Genomic DNA, 13861 nt, shown 5'->3' with positions numbered 1-13861 from the left:
CTGAGCCCCTTCCCTTTCTGGCCTGGCCATGCAGTCTGGATCTGTAAGGGAATTCTTGGGGTTTTTGGTACCCTCATACCTGACCTGCGCCACTCTGGATTAAAAACCCAGCTCCGTCTTCACCTGGGGACCCAGCATGTGGATCTGGCTCATCCCCAGGCAGGAGAGGCCTGGTGGGAATCACAGCTCGTGGGTATGAATTTGGGCTCTAGTTACTAGGGACCCTTGTAACCTCAGGCACATCATTGCCACTGCCCAGATCTAACTATAAAATGGGCCAAATATTCCCTTTCACTGCTGAAAATTAACTGTAGGCCACCAGGGCCTCACTAGGTGAAAGTAAGGCGCTGCTTGGGTTCATTGCCATTATCATTTTCCTAGTGTGGGGGTTCTCACCCGCAGAGGGAGCTGTAGACAGTAACGGTGCCACCTCCTGAATGAGAACCCCAGGAGCGGAGGCCTGGGCATCTGTATTTTTCAGAGGCTCCCTGAGTGATTCTGATGCAGATGCTCTGCGGCCTGGCATTTAGGAGCAAACTGCTGCATTGACATTAGCTAACGTGGAGGGCAGGAAGTGCTAGCATTTACTGGCTGAGGACCGTGTACCAGATCCTGGACTCCTGTCTTTACATTGATGGTCTCTGTACGGCCCAGTGAAGTAACAGTTACTGTGCTCATTTATAAACTGAAACAGCTCGAGTGCAGGGAAGTTGGTTATTTGCTCAACAGCTCCTGGGCGGGATGGGTTGAAATGAGGATTTGAACGCCGCTCTGTCTCGCTCCAAAGCATGGTGTGTCCCACTGGGCTCCTGCCATGGGACGATGACCCTCCCTCACCTGTGGCAGGCCAGGAAGTGGGCTGGGGCTGAGATGCCCACCAGTGGCATTTCCAGGACTTGGAGGCAATGAATGGCGGGAACTTCTAGGGCAGCTGCTTGTCAGCGAGCCCGATGAGGTGCCTGTCCAGGTCAGCGTTCCGGCCACAGTCTCCCTGCCCTCAGCCCCTCACAGCCTGGGACAGGGCAGTCGCTCAGTCCTGTCAGGTGGCCAGGTGCTTGCACGGGTGGACGGGACAGAGGGACAGGGGTCAGAGGGACGGGGACAGAGTTCTCAGTGGCAGCCGTGCCCTGTGGTGCAGGGACCCAGGAGAGCCTGGCGGAGAAGGAGCTCCAGCTTCTGGTCATGATCCACCAGCTGTCAAGCCTGCGGGACCAGCTGCTGACGGCGCACTCGGAGCAGAAGAGCGTGGCCGCCATGCTACTGGAGAGGCAGCAGCAGCAGATGGAGCTGGCGCGGCAGCAGCAGGAGCAGGTGGGGTCGGGGTCAGGGGTTGGGGGTCAGAGTCTCTGTTCCGGGGGGGTCAGGGGTCAGGGGTCAGGGTCTCGGTCCCAGGGAGGGTTTGGGGTCAGGGTCTCCCAGGGAGTAGGCACCAGGCCTAGGGGGGCAGGCAAGCAGGGTCGGCATGGGTGGGGCTGTGCCAGGGCGGCAGGGCCCCGTCTCTGGCCACTCAGAAGCCCTGTTGGGGGACAGCAGGTGGAGGGGCACCAAGCCCCTGCTGAGCCTCCCTCCGGCCTCTCGGGGGAGGGTGAGCTGCCCAGGAAAGGAGGATAAATCCAGGGTTGGCTCTTCCTTCTTGCCACCCAGCCCTCCTCCAGGGTGTGTGCGGGCGTGGAGGGCAGGGTGTGGCTGGGCCCTGATGGCGGCCTGGGCCATGGGCCCAGGCCTAACCCAGCCCCTGGCCTGCCCCCGTCCCGTCCCCGCAGATTGCCAAACAGCAGCAACAGCTGATTCAGCAGCAGCATAAAATCAACCTCCTCCAGCAGCAGATCCAGGTAGGAGGGGAAGGTGGGGTGGTGTGGGCGGCAGGCGGCATGGGGTCACGTGGGTCATCTTGAAGACTGTCCCTGCCCCAGTCCCTGAGCCACTCATCTCTGGGCCCATCCTCTGTTCCTGCGGGAGCTGTTGGGGCCCCCAGGGACTCACACAGGGTTTCTTTGCCCTCAGCAGGTCAACATGCCTTATGTCATGATCCCGGCCTTCCCCCCGAGCCACCAGCCTCTGCCTGTCACCCCAGACTCCCAGCTGGCTTTACCCATACAGCCCATCCCCTGTAAGCCAGGTGAGTGTGGGAGGCAGATCCCACCCTGGGGGCTGCGCTGGGGTCGGGGAAGGAGCCCGGGACCACCGTCCTCCGTTGATCCGCAGTGTGGCCTTTCCCGGCCTCACTTCCGGATCTGTCCAGGGGAAGAATAATCCCCTTTCCAACTTCACTCTGAGAATGAAAAGAACAGCACGTGGAAAACCATGCAGTGCTTCCCGCGTGAGCAGACAGCCAGTCCCGGTCTAATCTCCCACGTTTTCTGCCCTTGAATGTCCACTGAGGTTTATGCATTTCCCAAATCACATTCTTGTTCCTGCCCTGACCATGTCACTCCTGCCTTCTGCCCCGTCCCTGAAGTTCGGCAACACAGACAGAGGACCAACCACGTGTCAGGCCCTGGGTAGTCCGGTGGCTGTGAGGGTGATCAGACGTGGACTTTGAGCTCAAGGAACTGCAGTCCGGGGAGGGAGGATGGGAGACACCAGAACCCGGGGAATCTGGGAAGGAGTCTTGAGGGGGCTCGTGACTGGGCCTGGGAGAGTGGACTGGGGCGCGAAGAGCTGGGGGCTGACGGTGGGGGTGTGGGCTGGGGGCTGTGCAGACTGGGGCCCGGGGGCAGGAAGCTGCCGGGGCTGTTGGAGGGGGGGGCAGCGTCAGCCCCTGCAGGGTTGGGGTGTGGCTGGGGAGGGCTGTGGGGACCACGCATGGAGTTTGAAATTCGTTTTGTAGGAGGATGCGGACATGCTTAAGTGTTTGAGTTGAGGATGTGCTGCCGTGCTGGCTGTGGGTGATAGGGAAGCGGAGGGGCACCTACTAGAGGCTGGACCGCAGGGGCTGCTGAGGATAATGATGGAGCGGCAGCCTGAACTTCGCAGTGACAGGAAGGAGGCAGAGGTGGAATTACCAGGCCACGATCATTGGTTCTTTGTGGAAGGTTGTGGGACAGGGCAGAGAGGCTGCCTGTAATGGCCTCAGCAGTGGGAACAGCGTTCGAGTCAACCCCCTTGGGGCCACCCTGACTTTGCAAGTGACAGAGCAGGGAGCTGAGTTCCTCTGGGCCCCCCACCAAGACCTGTGGTCAGCCCCACTCTGCCACCGCCTGGTTCTGCACCAGGCACTCGAGGGTGGGGAAGGCGGAGCATAAGGGACTAGAAGAGTCAGGCCCTACCTTGAAGGAAGCTTCCAGTGAGGGGGTGGGGGGGCCTGGGGAGCAGAGGGTTGGAGGTGGGGGATAGGGCAGCAGCCCAAAGCCAGGTGGCTGTGGTGCAGAACCGCAGGGGTGAGGAGGGCAGGGGCCTGGCCAGGACAGAGGGCCACGTGCGCCCCGGGCGAGAGCAGCGGACGTCAGCTGGGGAAGACCTGGACTGGCCACCTGCTGAGTTCGCTCCAGAATCCCAGCGGGTGGGGCCCGCAGGCAGCGGGAGGCCCCTTCCCAAGGCCGAGGGAATGAGGCTTTTCCCCGGCTCCCCAGCCTTAGGTGGTGCCCCATTGCCCTGCAGTGTGGAGTCCAACTCCTGCTCGGCCTTCAGGGCTCTGAGCCCACCTTGCCTGTCACCGGCCAGTCTCATTTCCCATGTCTCGCCCTCACACCCACCTCCATGCATCCATCTCCACCCGCCAGCTGCAGGCACCAGCTTGCAGCTCACCTCCTCCTGGGAAACCTGCTCCAGTCACCCCTGCTGGAACAAAGTTCTCTGGCGTGCTACGCATACAGCCGGCCACGTGGTTTGCCATCAGTACACCTGGCTTACCTCTCCACCTGCACTGTCAACTCCTCAACACTGGGCCTGGTTGAGGGAGAGTAAGGGAGGCCTGGTAGACTAGAGAAAGCCGTGTGGATGTGGAGTAGATGTGGGCTGTGGAGTCTAGAAGGACCAGGGTTCATGTCTTGGTGCTCTCATGTATTAATGATGTGGGCAACTCATATGAATTCTCCAGGCCTCAGTTTCTTTATCTGTAAAATGGGATAATGTATTGAGCACCTGCCACATGCAGGTAGCTGCCTTTGTACCCTGCACACAGGTACACGTACCCACAGGATGAGTAGATGACAGAGATGTTCTTATCTCACCACTGGGGTGGAACCCCAGGCTCAGTGGGTTGGGACGGGCAGGAAAAGGCTGAAGATGTCCATCAGTGTGCAGAGCAGAGGTGGACGAAGCCCCAGGAGGCCCTCAGCGGCGTCCCGGGGCTGCAGAGGGCAGTGGCCAGAGGCAGCTGGGCTAGCTCCGGGCTCCGGGCCTCTGGCCGTCTCGTGCTGCCGGGACCGCCAGCCGGGCCTGTGCTATTCTGTGCTCACCCGAGATGTTCCCCCTTGCCTCCTTTGCCACAGTGGAGTACCCGCTGCAGCTGCTGCACAGCCCCCCTGCCCCCGTGGTGAAGAGGCCTGGGGCGCTGGCCGCCCACCACCCCATGCAGGTACCACCGTGCCCGCTGCCCGGGGCCCTCCCTGCAGTGGCTGCCCACTGCCCAGGGAGCAGGGGGGGCCTTTGTCTCGTTTACCTGCTCCTTCCATCTCTTCTCTTCCTGTCTCCTTGTCACTCCTGGGTCACCATATGTCCCCTCTGCCCCTCTGTGGGGTGTCCTTTGGTGTCTGACCCCCTGACCTCCGGGTCTCCCTCAGGAGCCCTCCCAGCCCCTGAACCTCACAGCCAAGCCCAAGGCCCCCGAGCTACCTAACACCTCCAGCTCCCCGAGCCTGAAGATGAGCACCTGTGGACCCCGTCCCCCCAGCCATGGGGCCCCCACACGGGACCTGCAGTCCAGCCCCCCCAGCCTGCCTTTGGGTAAGCTTTCTGCCAAGTGCACCTTTCCTGTCAGCATTCGCCTCGAGAGCTGGAAGGGCGTGATAGGGCCGTGGGTGGGTCCCGACCCCTCCGGAAGGGGTCAGACCTGCTGTGTCCGGAGGTGCCTGCCCCACTCCCCACCCCCATGTCTGACTAGGTGCTCCAGGATCAGAGGTTCAGGCCACTGAGATGCTCACTTTCGAGGGGCGATTCTTACTTTTGGTCTGGGTACCTCGCAAAAGCCAGTATCAATGGCACCCCCTTGGGGATGAGCTATGCAACAGCCCTGGGGCGGGGCAACAGGGAGCCGCAGCCTTGGCAGGTGCCTCACAGGAGTGGCAGGCTGTGACCTGGGTTGACCCCTCCGCAACCTGTCCCTTCTTGTCTTACCTTTTCACGCATAGGCTTCCTTGGTGAAGGGGACGCTGTCACCAAAGCCATCCAGGATGCTCGACAGCTGCTCCATGGCCATGGCGGGGCCTTAGAAGGCTCTTCCAATGCCCCCTTCCGGAAGGTACGGACCCCCGCTCTCTTTGTACCTGGAAATAGGCAGGAGATAGGCTGAGCCACCAAAGGGAGGGGAGGGGGGCATCGGGGTGACACAAGTTGGCCCTGTCAACCCCAGGACCTCATCAGCCTGGACACATCCCCAGCCAAGGAGCGGCTGGAGGAGAGCTGTGTGCACCCGCTGGACGAAGCCGTGCTGGGCTGTGACATGGATGGTGAGGGCCCCCACGCTGGGCTGAGGGGCAGGAGGACCCCCTCTGCTTCCCACCAGGGCTGGCGGGGTCAGGCTGTCTGTGTGCGACCCCTCCTGGCCCTTTGTCTGTCTGTGGCGTCCTCTTACATGGCTGGTCCTGGTCTGTCCCTGGGTCCCTGACTGGCCTTCCCTGGTCACTGCTGGAGCCTCCCCAGCGCCCCCTAGTGGTCAGGCGTGGGCCATCGCTTTCTGCCAGCCCTGGGGGACTGTGCTCATCCCCAGACCTGCCGCCCTGCTGGCTGACTCCACCCCTGCCCCCCAGGTTCACGCCACTTTCCTGAGTCCCGAAACAGCAGCCACATCAAAAGGCCCATGAACGCCTTCATGGTGTGGGCCAAGGACGAGCGGAGGAAGATCCTCCAAGCCTTCCCAGACATGCACAACTCCAGCATCAGCAAGATCCTCGGTAAGGGCCAGTGAGCGGGGGCCCTGGGGACTTGAGGGGGCCAGGAGCCGTGGTCCAGCAGGACCTGGTTGCAGGAACAACGAGGTCTACCTGGGCCTTGCTGGGTGATAGTCCACACCATGTGGAGCACCAGTGGGGTTTGACGGGGTACGGGAGTCAGGCGGGATGTGGGGCAGCTGGGTCCTAGAGTCTCGTACCACTGTGGGGCTCTTCTAGAACCTGCACCCAGGAACTCAAGGGTGTGTGTGTGTGCGTGCACACACACGCACATGTGTACATTCCTTAGCCTCCCATCTCCCTCCCCTGTCCTGCTGTTTGCTCAGACCCTTGCAGCTGGCTCTGGCAGGAAATGGGAGAGACTGGTGTTTTTCAGGTGTCAGTAGAAAGGTTTTTAAAAGTATATGTCCTGATTAGAGGCCGAGGAAGGACACAGGGCAGGACACGTGTATCGCACCTGTCCTACCTCCTTCCTTAGAAGAGGGACGTTGTTTTTAAGACTGAGGCTCCTCCAATGTCTCCTGTCAAGTGAGACACCAGGTATTTTGTCCTCAGTAGGGAGCCTGTCTGCATTGTTGGGGACCTGGGGTGGCTGCTCCTTTGTTTATGCAATTCATACAGACTAGAGGCTTCCAGAAGTTGCTGGGTAGTTTGGGATTGGGGTGGGTGGGTGCTCTGTCTTAAGCTGGCAGTCAAATACCCATCTACATGCCAACTTTATTCATTTGCAAGACCGAAATCCAAGGGGCACACACACAGAGCCAGGCCCTTGCTAAGTGCTTGCACAGATACCATTTTGTTGACCCGCTTGGAGACCAAAATCTTCCAGGAGCCTCCAGGGCCTGCAGGGGATTGGGGGTGGCTGGCGAAGCTCAGAGCTGACTGTTTGCCCCGGGGGTCTGGGCCAGGCTCTCGCTGGAAGTCTATGAGCAACCAGGAGAAGCAGCCCTACTACGAGGAGCAGGCGAGGCTGAGCCGGCAGCACCTGGAAAAATACCCTGACTACAAGTACAAGCCGCGGCCCAAGCGCACGTGCATCGTGGAAGGCAAGAGGCTGCGCGTGGGCGAGTACAAGGCCCTGATGAGGACCCGACGCCAGGATGCCCGCCAGAGCTACGTGGCCCCGTGAGCAGGCCCTCCCCGGGCGGCTGAGACTGCGTGCGTGTGCGTGTGTCTGTGCAGCCCACGTCAGTGGCCGGGTGGTAGTGTGTGGCTTGCCTTTGTGACTCCAGGAGCGTGGTGTGTGTATGTGTGCTTAGCTATGTGGGTGGCATTTTCTGTCTGGCTGGGTCCGTGTGCGACCATAGAGGTGAGTGTGGCTGAGGGGGCCCAGCCACGTGTATCTGGAGAAATGTGCCTGCGAATCTCATTTCTGGCAAACTCGGGTTCTAGGGATACCAGAAATCATACGAGGATTCCTGATTTGATCAGAAGGAGCACCCTAGTGGATTCCTTTAAATAGGAAATGTCCCGGGGGATTTAAATGTATAATTTCCAAAAACTAGATTTGCACACAGTCCTCCAGGAATATCTGGGGAACACATGCAGGTCCGTGAGTCTGCGTGTGTGTGGGGCACCGTAGCCAACAATGAATTGGGCCATCAGAAAGCAGACCAGGGGGGCAGAGCATCTTGGAAACGAAAGGGGGTGGGGCAAGAGGGCTTGCCCTGAGGAGGCCAGCAGGGGAGCTGGGTTGGGGGCGAGGGGGGGTGATCTGTGACCACAGGTGTTCTCTGCCCGCAGCCCGCAGGCTGGCCAAGTGCAGATGAGCTCCTCAGACGTCCTGTACCCTCGGGTGGCAGGCATGGCCCTGGCACAGCCCCTGGTGGAGCACTATGTGCCCCGGAACCTGGACCCTAACATGCCTGTCATCATCAACGCCTGCAGCCTCAGGGAGGAGGGCGAGGCCGCAGAAGACAGGCACTCGGTGGCCGATGGGGAGATGTACCGGTACAGTGAGGATGAGGACTCAGAGGGCGAGGAGAAGAGCGACGGGGAGTTGGTGGTGCTCACGGACTGACATCAGCTGGGCGGGCCCGGGCCTCTTCCCTGGGGAAGACGTGGCCCCAAGATAGGCACAGCCTGCCGACCTGGACCATGTTGGTACTTGGACTTGGACATACCTGGGAGGTGGGCACAGCTGTGCACCTGTAGATACATCCGTGATGGGAGAGGCTCCCACCCACTGCACCTGCACGCACACCCGAGGAGCTGTTGGCTTAGGTGGGCAGCACTTGCATGGTGGTAGTGGGCCAGCCACCTGAGCTCCTTAGCCCCTGGGGCTCATGGCCAGGGGACACTGGATGACCCCTCTTGCAGGTCTACCCAGCCCAGGGGTGTGGCAGCTCCAGACCTGTCCCCCTGGGGCCATATGCTTTGTCTCCATTCTTGTCCTGGCTGGACCAGCCACTGTGGGACCAACACCCCCCCAGATCGCCCCTCCATCACCAGGACCACTTTGTTCTTTGAGCAAAACGGTCTAGCTTCCCTCCTGTCTGTCTCTTCTGCCAAGCCTGTTGTGCCTCTGGCTGCTCTGTGTGTGTGTGTGATGTATGTGTGCGTATACGCATGTGTGTGTTTGCATCTTTTCATTCATTGCACAAGGTATTTATTGAGTGCCCACTATGTGCCAGGCTCTGTTGCTGAGTTCCTGTGGGTGCGTCTCTTGATGCCACTCTGGCTTCTCGGGGGCCTCTTTCTGTGCTTCTTTGTCCCCAACTTGCTACCTCTTTGTCAGTCTGGGTGTCTCAGGTTCTGTGTGTTCTGTGTGTATTTGTCTCTGCAGGGCCCTTTTTGTGTCTCCCTTTCTTGGTGTCTGCCTCTGCCCTCTGAGTGCCCACTGGTCACGCAGGTCTCTGGACCCCTGGCCTGCCCCTGGGCCCACCAGCGCCCTGATGTCCACCATCTACCCCTTCACTCCCTCCCTGACTCTGCTGGTCAGTTCCCACGGAGCCATTTTTAGCTCCGAGCAGCATGGGAATATGCTCAGCCGCCAAGGGTACCCAGCCCCTGTCCCAGCCTGAATGCCCAGAGTGGGGGCAGGGGATTGGTGGTGCCCCCTTCCTGTGTGCGACACAAGCACTGGAGAGCGGGGCTCTCATGGCAGCTGGTCTCCATTCCTCCCTCATGAGCAGGGCGTGGAAGGGCCCCCCATTCTTGGTTAGGGAGAAGGCTCAGGCTTGCCTGCCTGTTCTCTGCTCCCCCACTGTACATGGGGGAACTTGCCTCAGCCCTGATCATTTTCACAAGTTATTCTGCCAAGAAAATCAAATCCCATTGGCACCTGACTCCAAAGATCCAGAACAGCCCTCGGGTAAGGGTGGGGAGGGAACCCCAAATCCTACAGGGGCAGATGTGGAGCCTGCCTGCCTCCCATATTCTCCCCTCTTCCCCCACCCCGTGCCCAACTTCTCTCCAGGCTGTTTCTTTTTTTATGACTGTAAACATAGATAGTGCTTTATTTTGTTAATAATAAGATAATGAGTAACTTAACCAGCACCTTTCTCCTGTTTACACTCGGGGAATTTTTTTTGTTTTCTGTTGGCATAATAAAAACCATTTCAGAATCTGGCCCTTGGTGCGGGGGAGGGGGAGACTGGCCCAAGTCCAGTGCTGCCAGCCGCAGCACCAGTGCCCCGTGGTGGCAGCGCGAGGGAACTTCAGGAGTGGCTTTGGAGTGACACCCCCGCGGATGGAGCCCACACACCCGCCCTGCCCCTGCCCTGCAGGACCTCGCCACGTAGCATGTCCTGGGGAAGAAGGTGGTGGTGACAAGAGCACTGTAATGAGTCTGGGAGTCAGTTCTCTGGAACTAGCCACATGGCCTTGCAGTATGTGTGAGGGGGTCAGGTCTCTCCTTTGGGCCCCACTGTCCCCTGAAAACGAGGCTACGCCGTGCCTGTCATTCTTAACGCTCTTTTGGAGAAGGAGACCTTTGAGAGTCTAATGAAAGCTGTGTACCCTCATCCTAGAGAAGGGCTCACACGGACACCCTGAGCCCATTTATGCCCGCTTCAGGCTGATGAAGCAGGGCTTCTAATGATGTGTGTCAGGGCTCTGTGACCTTATGCTTTGAGTGAAGACTTCAAATGTTAACCCACTAGGAGAAATAACAGTCCATTAGATCTGAAAGGGGAGGTTGACAAACTGAAAATGCATGGTAAGGATCAATAAAAAGACCAACCCTGGTTAAAAATCCCATTAATGGGGAGTGGGGGCAACAAAGCAAAATGGCAGTTCTTGGGGAAGAGTTAGACTTGGGTTGGGTTAATACAGGTGTGCATTCAACAACAAGGGAGGTGAGGGGCCAGGGCACACCAACAGGCCTGGTCCCAGGTGTGTCGTGCCAGTCCCGGCGCCCTCAGTAGGAAAGACCACTGCGACACCGCGCGCCCTGAGGCAGGCACCCTGCATGGAAGAGGCCTGCGGGGAGCCCGTAGATAGGTCCTTAGGGGCATAGCCGAAAGGGTCAGGGATGTTTAGTCCAGAAAAGAGACTAGGGGAGGGAGGAAAAGACGGGATTGCTTTTTTCAGCGACATACAAATATTCTATGTAACTCATGAAGTAGGACTTGGCCACTTGACCCTCAGGGTCCATATTTGGCTTAACCTAAGCATGTAGGTATGGATGTTCAAAGTGGTGTGAACTTTGCAACAAAGTAAGTATTCAAAAAGAGGCTCTTGAATGCTGGAAAGGGGACGTCTAAGTGGGATAGCGTGGTGTGAGAGGTTAGGTGTGGGTGATTCCCAGGGAAGCAAATGGGAGGGAAGACCCCCCCCAAGAATTAGGGTCCTGGCCTTTAGGTCTTGGGAACAGCCCAGCTGCTGGCTTTTGCTGGTTTTTCCCACGCCAGCCTCCCAGAGCTTCGGGCCTCCTTTCCTTTGCCCTCCCACTGCAGGTCTCCTGCGGGAGCCGGGGCAGGCGGCAGAGCCCAGCCTGGCCCCTGGCATGCAGGAAGCCCTGGGAAAGAGCGCGTGCGTGACCGGTGCTGCCCTCTGGTGGTTGCGTGGGAGAGCCGCTCATTTTAACTTCATTGTCCATCTTGCCCCCACCCCCACCCCCTTTCACCCCTCTCCAGTCCCCGCTAACCCCACTATCGCCCCCCCACCTTTTTACAGATCGAATCCGGGCAGTCTAGGCAGGGCACTCCCGGCCAGGCTCCTGCGCACCCTCAGCCAGTCCTGAGTTCCTTTCCCTTCCCTATTCCCAGGTCCTCTGCGGCCTTGGTGGACGCTGAGGCCTGTCTTGCTCACCTCCCGCGCCGGGAACCCTTGTGCCTTCCTCGTCCCGGCTGCTGAGGCAGTCCCGGGCTCTGCACCCTTTTAGGATGGGAAGAACCCTCCAGGGGAACGTGCTAGTGGTGCCCTGGACTCCCACCCCAGCCACAGGAGAGGCAGGGTGGGGTCAGATGAGTGGGGAGGCCAGGCACAAGAGTGTCCTGGTCATTACCGCGAAGGCTGGGGCACTAATTTGTTCCCTGCCCACTTTGTGCTTTTCCTGTGGAGGCCAAGGGTCGGAGACCAGCCTCTGACCCGGGGTGCTTTGCCCAGACCTCCTGCTGAGTGTCTAGGAAGGGGCCTGAGGGAATGGAGTCCAGGCCACCCTTGGGAGTCTCCAGGGTGCTGAGCCAGAGGGTAGGGGTGCTGGTCAGTCTGAGGTGGCAGTGAAAGTAGAGATGGCGGGACCATGCCAGGCTTTGTGGGGAAGAGGGGTGCCTAATTACCCCCCCAACCCTGGAGACCGGAGGAACTGGGGGTGTGGGCCTCTGGTGTGGGGTGGGCACTCCTTTGGTGCAGGTGGTGGCCAGGGCCAGAAGGGCACAGGATGACTCCTGGGGGGCCCTGTTCCAGCTGTGCCCTGCTCACCACCTCACCGCCATCTCCCCCGCGGACATCCAGGCCCAGGAAGCTGGGAACAGGGCCGCCTTCACAGGGGTCACTTCTGCCCTCAGTTCCACAGGTGGGTCCGAGAGGATCAAGGCCAGGTGATGCCATAGAGTCCCTGGGAAGCTGCACCATGACCGTCTGACCCCATGGACAACCCTCAGGGGCGCCACGTGCTCATCCCTGGCCTCATCCCTGTGCCAGGACGCCCTCGCCCAGGTCCTCCTCTAGCGCCCCCCAGGCCCAGCCACACCGGACCACAGTGACCTTGAAGGAGGCACCCCAGCACCGGTGGCAGCTCCACGCCAGCGGTTACCATGGCAGCCTGGTACTATGCAGAGCCAAACAGCCAAGTTCACCTGGCAGGTGGCCACTGCTGCTGTTGTGCTGCCCCTAAGGGCACAGGCACCTTCTGGAGGCCCTGGAGGCAGCTATTGTCCTACTGTCCAGCGCAGAGGGAACGGCCTTAGCAACATGGGCTGCAGAGGGGAGCCCCCTGCTCACCTTTGAGCTTCTCCTCCCGCCTCCCTCTGGCGTTCTGAGGAAGCAACAGATTGCTTCCAGAAGTCACCCTTGCCTGCCGTCAGGCAGAGCAGCCCCTGCCCCCAGTAGCTGGGAGCCAGAGAGGCTTGAGGGAGCAGCCTGGGTGCTGCTGGTCAGGGTCTCACTGGTGTGTCATCTCAGTAGCCACGTTCTTGGAAACCAGTCTGGTTTGCTCTGAGCAGCACCTTTCCAGGGGCCACTTACAGCAAGAGGGTCAAAGGCAGAGGGGCTTGCCCAGGTCTACCCCAAACCAGGAGCCCGGGCCTTGGGAGCCAGGTGCACAGAGGGCGTGGTGGAAAGGGTGCAACCCCAGGGGGCCCTGGAGAGGTGGGACTGGAGTGCCCCACCACCTCCCGATCAGGAGGGCTCATCACAACCTCCACGTCAGTTCCTCATCGGCACTCAGATGCAGAGTGGTCCAGAAATGGCCATTTTAATGCAGAAAACCACAATAATATACAAATGAATCACTATGAGCCGGAGCCAGGAGGCTGAGGGCAGAAAGGAGGTGGAGGCACTGAGAGGGCAGTGAGCTCAGTCAGCACCTTCACGACCCACTCTACACAGGCTCCTGCACGCCGGGCGAGCTGTGCAGGGGCCTGGGCCCTGCCCTTTGACTGCCATTAGTCATTCCCTAGTGGGAAGACCTCAGGTCACCTTTAGGACACAGGTGGCGATGGAAAGACAGCCTTTGAGGTAAGGGTGTAGAGGGCAGGGGAGGGGATGAGGCTGCCGGCTGCTGGCAGCCCACTCCACTCTTGCCCAGTCCCCTCCGGCTGAGCCATGCATGAAGCAGAGCCCAGTTTTGGAGGCTCAGGATGTCACCACCCCATCACCTTCCCTCCCAGCAGGTGGCAGAGGGGTGGGACACAGGACTAAGCCAAAAGGGCCCTAGAGGGGAGCACGTGTCTTTGGGGAGTTCTGGGAAGGGGTTTTTCATTGGGTCTGGCCTGCAGAAATGGAGGGACCTCAGATGAGGTGGCTGCTGGGAGAGCTGCCAAACCCAATTGTAGACTACGTCCCCCCAAATTATGTACATCCATCCGTCAGTTGGCATGATGCTGGTTCGGGCTCTGCACCTCCCACATGGGGCATGCAGGGGAGACGGGCTGGAGGCTCAGGGCACTGGAGGTAGAAAGGAGCCCTCCCACCTGCCCCCTTTCCCCAAGCCAGGAAGGTCAAAGGTACATCTAAGGCAGCCCAGATTCCAGCATGGCCAGGGAGTGCTGGGCTTCCCAGGGGTGGTTGTGGCCTGTGCCCTGGCTGGCTACACGCACTTCCCCTCCGGTCTGGCAAGGTGAAGGGGACCCCCAGAGCTGGGTCCTATCAGTTCCTCCAAACATGAGAATGTGGTCTCCAGCAGCACCCATTGGGAGCCAGTGGCA

At 59.8% G+C, this 13861-nt stretch overlaps 1 protein-coding gene across 5 annotated transcripts in view; it reads left to right on the top strand.

Annotated features, from left to right (window-relative positions):
* SOX13 (SRY-box transcription factor 13) overlaps positions 1-9620 on the top strand; it is a 42627-nt gene extending 33007 nt beyond the window's left edge. For 4 of the 5 annotated variants that reach the window (XM_057508089.1, XM_036909640.2, XM_057508090.1 and 1 more), the window contains exons 5-14: positions 1139-1311; positions 1764-1832; positions 2005-2119; positions 4434-4519; positions 4725-4887; positions 5292-5401; positions 5513-5609; positions 5910-6053; positions 6959-7175; positions 7794-9620. In XM_057508089.1, the coding sequence (XP_057364072.1) occupies positions 1139-1311; positions 1764-1832; positions 2005-2119; positions 4434-4519; positions 4725-4887; positions 5292-5401; positions 5513-5609; positions 5910-6053; positions 6959-7175; positions 7794-8070 (1451 nt within the window). In that variant the 3' untranslated portion in view covers positions 8071-9620. The remainder of the gene's footprint in view (positions 1-1138; positions 1312-1763; positions 1833-2004; positions 2120-4433; positions 4520-4724; positions 4888-5291; positions 5402-5512; positions 5610-5909; positions 6054-6958; positions 7176-7793) is intronic. The other variant, XM_036909641.2, reaches the window with a different exon arrangement.
* The last annotated feature ends 4241 nt before the right edge of the window (positions 9621-13861 follow it).

This window comes from Manis pentadactyla, chromosome 9, assembly GCF_030020395.1.
Source record: "Manis pentadactyla isolate mManPen7 chromosome 9, mManPen7.hap1, whole genome shotgun sequence".
Taxonomy (NCBI): Eukaryota; Metazoa; Chordata; class Mammalia; order Pholidota; family Manidae; genus Manis; species Manis pentadactyla.
This window is presented reverse-complemented; position numbering and strand designations above follow the sequence as displayed.